Here is a 13,655-nt window from a genome sequence, read left to right as displayed (position 1 = left end):
ATGGCTTCCCCAAGTTAGAAATACTTTAAGAGAAAGTCCTCGGGGGGCCCCTCATGCTCTTCAGAGCAGGTGGGTGACCTCTGTGTCTTCTGACCTAGAGGAAACCAACTCCCAGGACCACCATCCCCCGAGTGGCACTCAGAAGCCAGCCCCCTCGGTGAGTGACGCGGCGAGGATTGGTGACCAGGTACCTCATGCTTTCTGGGGTGTGGGGGAAAGTGGCTGTGGGCTCCAGCGAGAGGGGTGAGCCCTCAGCATGGGATAGGTGCTGCATCCCCCAGGAGGCCAAGGAGGGGCACCCTCAGAACAGATGGGCCAGAGGTGGGCTCTTCCTTCCAAACCCTTCCTAGTCCAGCCGTGTGCTGGGAGGGCGAGCAGAGGGCACTGCCACCCTTGTCTGTCCAAAGAGGACATCGGGGCTCAGAGAGGTTAAGTAACTTCCCCAGGGTCTGTAACATCTCTGCTCTTGGGACTTGGCCAGGGTTGAGTTCAGGACAGCAGTTGACCAGGACTTAGATGGCCTGCACTCTGGCCTCAGCCTAGACACAGCTGTGTGGCCCTGGGGATGTCACCCAACCTCTCCGAGTTTTGCCTTGGGGGCTTGGGAGAGAGGACGGGCAGATGAGCCTGTGCAGGGCCACTGCTGTTCCTCTGCTTCCACGTTGGGCTTTCACTCAAGGAAAGGTCCTGGGCCAAGGTCACTATCATCCATGCACCCTTATTACGCTAGTCTAGTCCTGCTGGATTCTTGGGTCATGTTAGAAGGAGCTCCCCGGCTGGGAGGGTAGAGGAAGAGGGAGGGTCCTGGGCTGCAGTTCTGCTCTTGGGTGGGATTAGGGGGTGTCACAGTGCCCGCACCTCTGGTGCCCAGGCTGGCCCCAGTGGTCCAGCCCCCAAATGGCCAGCCTCCTCCTGTCACAGCCAGAGCCTTCCATGCCTAACACCGCCTTGCTCATCAAGAACCCCTTGGCTGCCACCCACGAGTTCAAGCAGGCGTGCCAGCTCTGCTACCCCAAAACAGGTAATGTCCCTCCTTCATCCACCCTCTGCCCAGAAATGCCCAGAATCGCAGGAGCATAAAATTCCAGAATGACAGAATCCTAGTGGACCAGTCAGAGATGAGTGTGGAAAGACAGAAGCCCCTCCGGCTATTTCCGGCAGACAGGGGTGTAACGTGGGAGTCGGGGACTTTCAAAACTGCTGGAAAGTCAGGAGGCGTGGAAGCCAGGACTCTCACTGGGCCTTTAGGCTACTTCTCCACAAGCTGAGGACCAGAAGTCAGGCTGTGCTGCTCTCACACGGAGCTCTAGGGGCTGCCCGAATTACTGGCCAGTGTCACAGCCGCCCCACAGCCCAGAGGCTGGTGCCTGGCTGTGGAACCAGAGTCCAGCTGGCATCTGCCAAAAGAAATGCAGCCCCCTCCCCTCCCCACACTCCACTAACTGTCCACCTCTCACTGGGTGACGTGAAGCCTTGCCTAGAACCCAGGTGGCGAAGGAGTCTAGGAAGTATAGTTCCTAGGCTCCTGGCCCCTAAACCCAAGGTTTTAGAAGCAATTCAGAATAGAGGCCCAATGTTGGTAGACAATTTAAGCACACCTTGAATTTCAGAATTCTAGACGCTAAGACTTATGGCGTTTTATTTGCCAGAATCCCACATTTAATCTAAAATCTAACATTTTAGAATTAATAATCTCTTGGTATCTCAGGGTTAAAAATCTTACCGGTCTAGAATTCTCCATCTCAGAGGTGTTGGAATTGACAGGACCTCAGAAGTCGTCTAGTTGCTGCCATCCACCTACTGCAGGACTTCCCCCCCCCCCCCCCCCCCGTCTCCTCAGCAGTCATCCTACCAAAGCCTGTGGCCCTGCGGGGATGGGGAGCAAAACGCTGTCTTGCTGGTTGGCTGTGCCCATGAGAATTCTTCCTTGCATGGACCTCGGCCTGCCTCCCCGGTCCGCACACCCACTGCTCGCTGCCCCTGCGCTGGGGGAGCAGACTGACGCCCCATGAGCTGGTGCACACCCAGTGCTGGCCCAGCCAGATCACATGGGGTCCCCACAAGGCCATTTCCTCTTGGTCGTTTTGAGGAGACCCCCTACCCCATTGTTGGGAGAGGAAGCCCTTGGTCAGAAGATTTGAGAGGACCAGGGAAGAGGAAAAGGAGAGGGAGAGGAGGACTCTGGCAGAGGAGGAATCTTTCCAGGGCAGGAGAAGGGAGCGGCCTGGTCTCTACCAGGCACTCTCTTCATAATTTGTTCTAGGGAAACACTGAGGTGGTCAGGCTCCCTGGAGAATCAGGGTGGTGGTAGGAAGTGGGTGGGTGCTGGAAGGGGCTCCCTGGAGGGAGTCTCCTCAGCCTAAGGCCCCCATCTCCAGGGAGCCTGTGGCAGGAGCTGGCGGGAGGCCCAGGGGAAGGAGGTGGGTTTTTCAGGTCTGAGGGCTAATTCCCACTGCTTGGGCATCAGCCGTCCCCTTCAGTTCCGCTTCCAGAACCACAGCCCCTGTCCTCCCTGCCCGGCAGGCCCCAGGGCGGGTGACTACACCTACCGCGAGGGCCTGGAGCACAAGTGCAAGCGGGACATCCTGCTCGGCCGCCTCCGGAGCTCCGAGGACCAGACCTGGAAGCGGATCCGGCCGCGGCCCACCAAGACCAGCTTCGTGGGCTCCTACTACCTGTGCAAAGGTGGGTGGGCCTGGCTCCTCACGCCCAGCCACCACTGCTCCTCGTCACAGGCAGCGGCAGTGGTCCATGGAGGATGGACCGAACATCAGAATGAGCAGCGCCTGCCCTGACCAGCCCCCCGGACAGGCGGGAGCATCCAGTGTTCCTCTGGAGCTGGAGCCCGGCGGGGCCTGCACCCCCAGGTGGCAGGGTCAGACAGTTCACGCACAGCTAGTTTCTGTTGCGCTGCAGGGTCCCAAAGGGCTGTTGGAAGGAGGTGGAGAGTCCGTGTGAAGTGCTGGGGACTGGCACGTAGTCAGGGCTTGATGAATATTAGCATTTAAAAGTGAGTATGTCGTGTTGTTGTCCTCACTTCTGGGCTCACATCAGTTTGGTTAACATGGACGTCTGTCAAGTACCTCATTTGCTCTCTTCTGTTCCCCAATCAAGCGTCTCAGTGCAGTCTACATGGCAAGACGTGAACAGTCTTGATGTTTGAAGTGCTTTATAGCATCCCCTTTTGTCATCACACATCCTCACAACAACTCTGGGTGAGGAAACAGGCTCTGGGAGCCCGCCCCAGGCTCCAGCTTTATCCCACAACCAGCCCGTGACAGGAGCTCCTCCTGGCTTTCTGGATCAGCTCGTTGTCTTCCCAGCTGGATCTTAAAGATTTGTCATTTCTGAGCACGAAAGCCTCCGCCAGCCATGCCCTGGCCGGTGTGGATGAAGTCCCAATTCTGCGAGGCCTACGCGTCCCCCATCTGCCCCAGCCATTCCCCTAATACACTGAACCCTGGCTGACTCCTTGCACACGCTGTGCCCGAGGAACTTGGTCATCCTCTGTTCCTCCTTTGAGCAGCCCCTGGATCTTGTGAAGCCCTTCCCTGCAGGGCTTCCCCCTGGGTGCAGAGCTAGTTACAACGCAGAGCTGTCTATGGGGTCACCCAGCCGTGTGCCTGCAGGCCTGGTGGCGGGATGGGATGGGGCCAACTTAGGAAGACTGTGAGGCAGGGAGAGAAAGAAAGAGGAACAGTTCCCACCCTCAGGAAATGACCGGTCTCTGGGCAGTGGGCCTGCTGCCCTCCCAACTCCCTGGCCCCCTGGAGTTTTATCTGTTATTTCCCTTCATCCCCACGACAGCCCATGTCCTCCCTTCATGGACAGACAGCTGAGACTCAGGAGTAACAAAGATTCCCAGCCCAAGTCTGCCAGACTCCAAGGCGCATGCCTTCCGCCACCAGTGGCAGTTTCACACCCCTGGTGTTTATGTAGAGGCTCCACAGAGCCCTTTCCATGCCCGTCCTCTCGCCTGACCCACACACGGCAGCCTGTGGGGTGCTGGGGCCGCGATGGCCGCCGTGTTTTGCACATGAAGACGCAGGAACCCCCCACACCTAGGTGTAGAGCAAAGGAGGGGCCTGGCCTGGGAAGGGCTTTCCCTGAGCTCTGCCACCATCCCCCGTTCAAGTCCTCGTGTCGGCCAGCCCCACCACACACTCCGCTGAGCCTGGGCCCCGCCAGGGAGTCACCGGCCACAATGGTGGTCATCAGGGCGCTGCCGGCTGCCGTCCTGCCTGGCGGAACGTGTGTCCTGTTGCCTCTTTGCAGACATGATTAACAAGCAGGACTGTAAGTACGGGGATAACTGCACCTTCGCCTACCATCAGGAGGAGATCGACGTGTGGACGGAGGAGCGGAAAGGCACCCTCAACCGCGATCTGCTCTTCGACCCACTGGGGGGCGTCAAGCGCGGCAGCCTCACCATCGCCAAGCTCCTCAAGGAGCACCAGGGCATCTTCACTTTCCTCTGTGAGGTACCTGCCGCCCGCCCGCCCGCCCACTGGCCCCTCCACGCTCGCTGCGCAGACAGTAGGGAGGGGCCCCCGGCGCGCTCCACCGTGGACTGGCAGCCCTGGAGCCCACGGGTTCTGGGGGCCTGACCTCAGAATCAGTAGGTCCTTGGACTGTCAGTTAGGCCCATAGGATCCTATCACACTAGAGCCCAGATCCTACCCAGCCCCCTCGTTTTGCAGAGGTAGAAACTGGGGCCAGAGAGAGAAATAACCACACCTGCTCTTTCCTTGAGGCCGTCATAGACTCAGGTGCTCTAGGTCCTCCCCATCCTCCCCACACCTCCTCATCCAGCTGAGCTGGCTTCAATGCCCGCTGTGCCTTCCTGCCCCGTTTCCTGCCTGTGTCCAGCCTGAGTCCTCTCCCTGGAGTGCCCTCCCCATTTGTGCATCTTGGACCGTCTGAGGCTCAGCCCTGAGCCCAGCAGCTCTGCCAAGCTATTCGTTTCCTCCCGGGAGCTGTCACAGAAGACCGTGCTGGCCTCCTGCCTCCCCACCCACCCAGCCCTAGTGTGACAGGGACAGGGACAGCATCAGGTCTGTCTCCATGAAGTGAGAGCCGGGGGTCCAGGTTGTTGGCAGGGTTCGGTGCCGCTGGGCCAACCTTGATCCACCACACAGCCAGCCCTTCCCACCGACTCTTAGAGCAGGTGGGTTGCCCACTCCCTTCAGGGAGTCACGGCTCACAGCCAGATGGCTGCATGTACTTTACAAAGCAGTTCTGTTACATCCTTTTCTAGCTTCACAGTGAACCTGGGGGACAGAGCAGGTGTGATTTTCCCCAGGCTACAGGTGAGGAAACTGAGGCTAAGAGATATGGAGTAACCCCCTGCCCAGGCATTTGGAGTGATGGGATCAGAGAGGGAAGGCCACAGACCCTGGGATTCCCTTCCTCACTCCCCTGACTCAGGGCAGGGCTTGCAAGGACCCAGTCTGTCCCTCCTGGGTGGCCATGCTGGGTCCCAGCCCACTCTCTCCCCGGGCAGATCTGCTTTGACAGTAAACCTCGGATCATCAGCAAAGGCACCAAGGACTCTCCGTCTGTCTGCTCCAACCTGGCTGCCAAGCACAGCTTCTACAACAACAAGTGAGTGGGACCCATACCTGGGCCAGGCCCAGGGTGGTAGCAGGTAGAGAGTCCCCCAGGGGCCCCCCAGCTCAGATGCCTGGGGAGCAGCTGAGGCCAGAGGCAGGATTTGGGACTCATATCCAGCATCCACCTGGAAAGGACAGAACTACATTTATCGAGTATCTACTATATTCCACGCATCCTCTTGGGTGCTGTAATGATTTCTGCAGTCCTGTGAGGGAGGAGTTAGTATCTCTGATGTACAGATGAGAAAGCTGAGGCTTGGAAGCAGCTTACTTAGCAGACAGGTGGGGCCACATCCCTGACTCCCTTCCAGTGCCTCCACTGACGTGACACGGGCGACTGACAGTCAGTGGGAGGGGCTGAGTGGGGCCTGGCACCCGCCTTTGCTCCTTCTGACTCCCCTTGGCTGTGCTCTGGCATGGATGATGGAGCCCAGTTCCTGGCGTCAGACAGGCCTGGGTCTAAATCCCAGCCTGGACAACGGCCTGTTTTATGTCCTCTGGTGCTGTGACCTTTGGCTTCCTCATCTGTAAAGCTGACGACGATGATCACAATCTCCTAGGGTTTCTGTGAAGGTAATTAAGGCTCCCAGCCCAGAGGAGGTGCTCGATTATTACTCCCCTGGGTGCAGGACCAGCTCTGGGCCATTGAGCTGGGGAACCTGAGGGAGACACCCCTCCTTGCAGCCTCATAGCTGGTGGAATCTGGTGCCCTCCTCCTATGGGCAGCTCCATCTTTGGGCTGTCCTCCAACTGAGGCCAGGGCAGTGGCATACGGCTGAGACTCACACCAGAACTATCTGAGTGCAGGACCCCCACCTCTTCCCTCCTGTGCTGCTGTGTTCTGGAGATGGTTAACAGGGCAAGAGGCACCCAAGGAGGAGCCCTACTAGGAATGGGGGGTAGGGGCTGCAGACTGCATCATCGTCATCCCCTGCCCCGCCCCGCCAGGTGCCTGGTGCACATCGTCCGCTCCACCTCCCTCAAGTACTCCAAGGTCCGCCAGTTCCAGGAGCACTTCCAGTTCGACGTGTGCCGCCACGAGGTGCGCTACGGCTGCCTGCGGGAGGACAGCTGCCACTTCGCCCACAGCTTCATCGAGCTCAAGGTCTGGCTGCTACAGCAGTACTCAGGTGAGGGGCAGAGGGCCGCCATGGCCGGCGGTGCGGGGGGCTTCTGCAGTTCAGAGGAGGGCAGTTACTGGGGGGCGACTGCAGAGCAGCCACAGAGGACGCAATGGCTCTGCTCTCTGGGAGCTTCCAGGCTCTAAAGATCCTGGTTGTGTCCCTGTCCAGGCAGTGCCGGGGGACCGCGCGCGGAGAAGGCGGGGAGGCAGAGCTGGGCCCTGTTCCGCCAGCTCCCAGGGTGGTCTGGTCTCAGCACTGCCCTCCGAGCCTCCACTGCTCCCCTGTGAGGTGGTGGCCATGATCTCTGCCTCAGAGCCCAGGAGGTTGAAAGCTGATCACTCGCTCACTCACTTGCTCATCTGAGGGGGATTCGTTGAGCACATGCTTTGTCAGGAGCTTGAGCGAGAACGAGGTCCCAGCTCCCAGAGCACTGGGGTCTGTACGTGAGGGCAAGGCAGACAGTCCAACAGGTAGGTAGTGGATCCTGTATTCCATCTGCTCCCGGAGGCACACTGTCCCCCGCTGTGTGTGATGATTTATTTAGCAGCATGTGTGTGTGCGTGTGTAACATAAAATAATGGTACGTCTAACAATCATTGTCTTCTTAGAGTTGACAACATAGGGTGACACAATTTCCGATGTGCCTCAGTGTCATGAGGAGAGTAAAGCAGAGCAATAGGATGGATAGGGACTTGGGGAGGGGGCGTCTTGGATAAAATGGTCTGGGAAGGCCTCTCCGAGGAGGTGGCATTTAAGCAAGGAAGGGCAGGGAGAGCGTTGCAGGCAGAGGGAACAGCAAGGCTGCAGGCCCTGAGGCAGGAGCCATCTTAGTACAGAAGGGCCATCTGTGAGGCCAGAGCAGCTCAGGGCTGAGTTGGGGGAGGGGCGGCTCTGGGGTCAGATGAGGCCTGAGAGGTCAGCAGGGACCCGAGCATGTAAAAGTCTCTAGATTGTTACTAGAAATGGTTGAGATTGTTCTAAATAGGATGTGCAGGATTTAGGGGGTGTAAGCAGATGGAGTTGTATGACCTGATCAATGTTTTTAAGAAGTCACTCTGGCTGCTGGATGGAGAACAGAGGGGCCAAGGGCAGATGGAGGGAGACCCGGGAGGGTGGACTCAGGCCAGGGTGGCAGTGGTGGAGGTGGTAAGGGTGATCAGAAGTTGGGTGTTTTGATGGTGGAGCCAACAAGAGTTGTTGATGGACCAGATGTGAAGTAGGAGGTGAAGAACGACCTAAGTCGCCTCCAGTGGGGTTGCCATGTCTGAGAAGGGGGTGCTGCAGGAGGAGCAGGTTCGGGGGTCTCACATCAGGGTTCCATGTGGCATGTGGGGTGTTTGAGCTTCCTGTTGGATTGCAAGTGGAGATGTGGAGCAGGCAGCCAGATGTGGGGGTGTGGAAGTTTATGGGCGAAGTCTGGGCTGGGATGTATATTTGAGAAGCAAGCAAGAAAGCACAGTAAGCCCCTGATGGCGAGTGGCCATGGCGGAGTGCCATCCGTGGGACCAGGTCGAAAATGAAATCAGTTCTGGGAAAGGGACCAGAAAGCCAGAGGGGGTTGGGAGGGGGCAGGCCTCATGGAAGAGGCTATAAGCTGTACCTCAGAGGTGGGCTTAGTGTCAATAGTCAGATTGGGGGGGGTCTGGGCCACCAGGCTCGGGTGTTTGCCCTTTGACAGCTGGCAGTGAAGAGCCCTGGCCCCTCAGTGAGCTGGTGAGCCAGGCTGGGCCAGGCACAGAGCCCTAAGAACCAGAGGGCGTGAGGACCCACTAAAGGAGATGGGGGCCAAGGAATGGTGCTGAGCAGCTAGTCTGAGAGACGGGGACACTGGCAGGAGTGCAGGGAGTCCCCCTGCCAGGCTGCAGAGCCAGCATCTTGCTCCTCCATTCCCCACTCCTGGCTGCATTTCATCCTCTCTGTCCCTGTGAGGGCCTGGAGCAGGCCTCCGTTCCCAACTGCAGATGCCCCCATGGGCTCAGAGAGGATGAATGGTTTGTTTCCCTGCTCCCCACTCTTTCCGTGGCCTGATGGGGAGTGGTGCCCCTCCACCTGGGCCTGGGGCGGCACCAGCACCTTGCAGATCCCCTGCCCTTCTCCTCACCAAGCTCCAGGGATGCCTGTGTCTGCTTCCCCATCCCCAGGCATGACCCATGAAGACATCGTCCAGGAATCCAAGAAATACTGGCAGCAGATGGAGGCCCACGCAGGGAAGGCCAGCAGCAGCTTGGTAAGAGCCCAGGTTGGCACTGGGGGTGGAATCAGCCCCTACCAAGGCCAACCCCCATCCGTTTACTTGGATATAATTTATTTACCAGAAAATTGTGAGACTAGGACAAAGGGTGTATACCCTTCTCTGGATTCCCCAGATGCTAACATTTTACTGCTTCCCACACTCTGTCCTGTGTGTGTGTGTGTACATATATACATACACATTTATTTACAGAAATTTAGACTTTTTGAACCATTAGAGAGTAAGTTGTAGACGTGATGTCCCGTTACCCCTAAATACTTCAGTATGTATTTCCTACAAATAAAGACACTGTCTTACATAATAACCACGGTACAGTTGTTAGCATCACAACATTCACATTGGTGTCATTGTCCAGAGTATGGTGTACTATCATTCAGGTTTCACTAATCCTCCCCAAATCCTGGCAGTGCACTGCTCTCATTGATTGTGTCTTTAATCTCTTTCCATCTTGAGCAGCTCCTCAGTCTTTCTTTGTCTTTCATGACTTTGACATTTTTGAAGAGCCCCTTGTTCTGTAAAAGGCCCGTCCACTTGGGATTGTCTGACGGGTCCTCAAACCACAGAGGTGACGTCTTGTCCTTGGTTCACGCGTCGGGAGGCACATCTCTATCTGTCCCTTCATCAGCAATGACTTGGTACCTTGATCAAAGGTGCCTCCACTGTAAAGCTTTCTCTACTGTGAAATTATATTTTCCTCCCTTGTAATTAGTGAATGTCTTGTGGGGAGGTCTTGGAGACCACATGAGTGTCCTGGTAGTCCTCAACCTTGTCACCCACTGCTGGTATCAGCCCCCGTTCCTCTTGCTCCTTGCCCTGGTCCCGAGGACATGAGCTCGGGCCCTGGGGCGCTAGCAGGCGGGGAGACAGGCTCAGAGCATGCTCAAGACTTGCCCAGGCACATGGAGCGGAGTAGATCTCGGGTTCTCAGGCACTTCCTCTAGAGCTCACTCTGCTCCCTCCCCACCCTGCACCTTCCCCCTCACCCTGGGCGGGTGTGAGGCTCACGGCAGCTGACTGAGCTGCCACTTACCAGGCCCTTGCTCTGCGCAGGGGGCCCCTGCTCTGTGCAGGCGGGGGGCCCCCTCCCATCCTAACAGCCCCAGGGGGCAGGGGTCACTGTAACTTCAGATGACCTGGGGATAGAGGGGTGGCCTCAGGGCCTCGTGCCATCCACACCTGAGGGATGACTCTGCCACAGTGCCAGGCCCACCCACGGGCCACCTTGGGAGAAAGCTGGGCCCCTGGCCCCTCTTGAGGCAGCCTGGGTGTGGCAGGGAACCTGGGAGCAGGCAGGCTGGTGGTGGGGCAGGCCCAGGCCTGGCTGACAGGGCTGCCCGGCCCAGGGCCTTCCCTCTGTCTCCCTCCCTGCCTCGTTCCTGGTCCTTTTTCTCTCTCTCTCCTCTTCCTGGTTGCTCCTGTCCTCTGTCCCTCTTCTGTTCAGTCTTCGTCCTCACCCACTACGTGGTTTATTTTTGCTCCTGGCTAGGAGCCTGGCTGGGAAGCAGCGAGGGACTCAGGTTGGACCTGCAGTGTTGTCTTCCAAAGAGAGAACAGCCTTCACACCCCCTAGCCCTCTGACCCCCTCCATCCCGCCCCGGGCTGCTGCAGGGGCCCAGGACTGATGCAGGCCTGGCTGCCCGGTGGTGCCATGACCAACTCCAGCCCTCCCTAGCTGCCAGGGGTCCCACCCTCCCCACCTAAGGTGCCACTCTCGGTCCTGGCTCTGGAACAGGGCTTCTGCATGGGCCTGGCTGGGGCCCGGGCTTGAGGCGTCTTGTTTGCCTGCTGTCAGAGGGTGGGGCCAGCAGCACTGTGAGTCCAAGGACAGGATGGCAGGGTAGTGCTGCTTGGGCCCGGTGCCATGGTGTAGCTGTGCCATCCTGCAGAGAAGCACAAACACCTGCCTCACACCAGGTCCTCGGGCCACTCACCTGTGAGTGGGTTAGAAACGTCTCTGAGACTCTGATTCTGCTCCGTCAAAGGGGAATGACCCCCCAGCCCCCAGGGCTATGGCGAGAAGCTGTGGAGACTGTGCAGCTGTGAGAAAGGAAGCTCGGGGGCCTGGCATGGCTGCTCACTACAGCAGAGGCTAAGCCTCCAGACCCTACATACCTCACCTGTGAAATGGGCCCTCTCATACTAATGTGAGAATCCAGGGGAACATCTAGAAATCAACAATGATGCAGATAAACCTGCCTGTTGCAACACAGACTATGTCCCAGTTCCAAAGGCATGATTTTACCCTGTTGCTGGGATGTGTGTTATCCGGGAACCGAGCCAGGCCGCGAGTCTCCCAGTGCCAGGCCAGGGGCCAGTCAGCACCCAGCAAAGACAGAGCCCTTCCTGCTCAGAGCAGGCCCTGGGCCAGGCAGTGCCGGGGACACAGCGCTCCCTGGGGAGAAGGAGATGGCTGCCTGGGGGTGACCCCACACCTGAGGCTCCAGGGAGGACGGGAGGCTCCAGCTAACAGGAGGCATGGGGCTGGCCAGCACAGCTGGGTGAGGAGGTGGCAGGTGGCAGGAAACAAAGCTGGGTGGGCACTTTTTCCACCTCTCACCCCCGACCTTGCCCCAGGCAGGGGTGCAGAAGAGCCAGCCCTCCTGCCTACAAAGGAAGGGCTGAGGCAGAGGACGAGGAGCGAATGTGGTGGGGCCTTAGAGAGGCTAGGGCTGCCCAAAAGTCTGTCCCACAACCTGAGGCAGCTCCTCTGTCCCCACCCCCCTGCAGATGGCTTCCCACCAGGCCTGACCCTCACAACTAGATGAGTCGGTCAACCTGAGGTAGTTCAGGTACTACAGGAGGAGCTTATAAGAGGGGCAGCTGCCACTTAGGAGAGCTTCAGGGAAGGCTTCCTGAAGGAGGTGGTGCTCGAGCTGAGTTTTGAAAGTTTCTAGAACAAGCCTGATAAAGAATGGAGAAGGACATTCCAGGCAGAGGGAACAGCATGTGCAAAATCAGGGAGGTGTGAGGTCGCACTCCATGCCCGGGGAAACTCCAGCAGCTCCACGGAGCAGACCCACTGGGACTATCCAGATAAGGCAGAGAGCATTCCATCAAGAGTCAGGAGCCTGTCCAAGGCCTGGCTCCTGCACTGAGAGGCCATGGGGCCAGGAGTTAAGAGGTCACTTCCTACCAGTAAGTGGTAATAGACCGGCCCACCCCAAGGCTCTGCGTGGCACTCATGCTCCCAGAAGTCACCTGTGACAGACCCCAGGGCCTCAGCCTGGTGCCTTTGGCTTCACCAGCCCCTCTCCCCAACAGGGTGCCCCGCGGACCCATGGGCCTAGCACCTTTGACCTGCAGATGAAGTTCGTGTGTGGCCAGTGCTGGAGGAACGGACAGGTGGTGGAGCCTGACAAAGACCTCAAGTACTGCAGCGCCAAGGCCCGGCACTGGTGAGCCAGGCGCCAGGCAGGGGCATGGGCAGGGTGGGGGCCCACCCGAGCACCGTAAGTGAGGGCACCGGGCTCTCCATAGAAATCACACAGCCTGCTCTGCCCTGAGCCCTCCCCAAACTGCCCCTGCTGTGTTCTGCAGCTGGACCAAGGAGCGGCGGGTCCTTCTGGTGATGTCCAAGGCCAAGCGGAAATGGGTGTCGGTGAGGCCACTGCCATCCATTCGTAACTTTCCACAGCAATACGATGTGAGTGCTGGGGCTGGGGTGCAGGGGGAACAGTGGGACCTTGGGGATGGGGGCCATGGTGTCCCGGGAGGGCTTGCCTGCTGGCTGGGGCAGTGACTCAGGTCAGTGGGTCTCAGCAGGCTCTCCCACACCCGCCCCACAGCTCTGCATCCACGCGCAGAACGGCCGCAAGTGCCAGTATGTGGGGAACTGCTCCTTCGCACACAGCCCGGAGGAGAGGGACATGTGGACATTCATGAAGGAGAACAAGAGTGAGTGGGCAGGGAGGGGCCTGGTGGGGTCCCCCACTCATCGGCAGAGCCAAGAGCACCTGCTGAACCTGCTTTGCCACCCAGGCCCTGCCTGCTCTGGGTCTCCGGTTGACCAGGCAGCCCCAGGGGTCCTGTAGGGGCCATGGGACAGAGTGGATGGAGAGTCCCCTCTCACCAGACACTCTGTCCCCTAATGCCCACCAGTCCTGGACATGCAGCAAACCTACGACATGTGGCTGAAGAGACATAACCCAGGGAAGCCGGGGGAAGGGACGCCCATCACTTCTCGGGAAGGGGAGAAGCAGATCCAGATGCCCACGGACTACGCAGACATCATGGTAACAGCCCCCACGCGCCTGGGGCCCTGGTCCGAGCCTGACCCGAGGGCGGTTGGGAGGGGCCCAGCCTCCCTGGGGGAAGTGGTCCCGGCAGGGGTGTGAGGAGCGGGCACCCACGGTGGCTGTGTCCCCAGATGGGCTACCACTGCTGGCTCTGCGGCAAGAACAGTAACAGCAAGAAGCAGTGGCAGCAGCACATCCAGTCCGAGAAGCACAAGGAGAAGGTCTTCACGTCCGACAGCGACGCCAGTGGCTGGGCCTACCGCTTCCCCATGGGCGAGTTCCGGCTCTGCGACAGGTGCCCTTGGGGAGGGCAGGGCAGGGCTGGGCTGGGCGCGGTGCGCGGAGAAGGTGGAGGCCGTGGTGGGCTCTGGCTCTGCTTGGCCTGGGGATAGAGTACACGGGTGGTGTGTCCAGGAACAGCTGCTCTTGGATG

General features: G+C 58.8%; 1 protein-coding gene across 6 annotated transcripts in view; it reads left to right on the top strand.

Moving 5' to 3' along the window:
• The window catches only part of ZC3H7B (zinc finger CCCH-type containing 7B), a 49,880-nt gene that overhangs the window by 33,154 nt on the left and 3,071 nt on the right, over positions 1–13,655 (top strand). For 3 of the 6 annotated variants that reach the window (XM_064491408.1, XM_064491411.1, XM_064491409.1), the window contains exons 11-22: positions 99–187; positions 922–1,021; positions 2,524–2,685; positions 4,276–4,481; positions 5,504–5,604; positions 6,561–6,742; positions 8,878–8,963; positions 12,249–12,382; positions 12,525–12,630; positions 12,773–12,881; positions 13,086–13,219; positions 13,354–13,517. In XM_064491408.1, coding sequence (XP_064347478.1) covers positions 99–187; positions 922–1,021; positions 2,524–2,685; positions 4,276–4,481; positions 5,504–5,604; positions 6,561–6,742; positions 8,878–8,963; positions 12,249–12,382; positions 12,525–12,630; positions 12,773–12,881; positions 13,086–13,219; positions 13,354–13,517 — 1,573 coding nt within the window. Of the gene's footprint in view, positions 1–98; positions 188–921; positions 1,022–2,467; positions 2,686–4,275; positions 4,482–5,503; positions 5,605–6,560; positions 6,743–8,877; positions 8,964–12,248; positions 12,383–12,524; positions 12,631–12,772; positions 12,882–13,085; positions 13,220–13,353; positions 13,518–13,655 lie in introns of all 6 variants that reach the window. The other 3 variants (XM_064491412.1, XM_064491413.1, XM_031463342.2) reach the window with 3 other exon arrangements.

This window comes from Camelus dromedarius, chromosome 11, assembly GCF_036321535.1.
Source record: "Camelus dromedarius isolate mCamDro1 chromosome 11, mCamDro1.pat, whole genome shotgun sequence".
NCBI classification, from domain to species: Eukaryota; Metazoa; Chordata; class Mammalia; order Artiodactyla; family Camelidae; genus Camelus; species Camelus dromedarius.
Note: the sequence above shows the minus strand (reverse complement) of the source record. Positions and strands in the feature narration are given on the sequence as shown.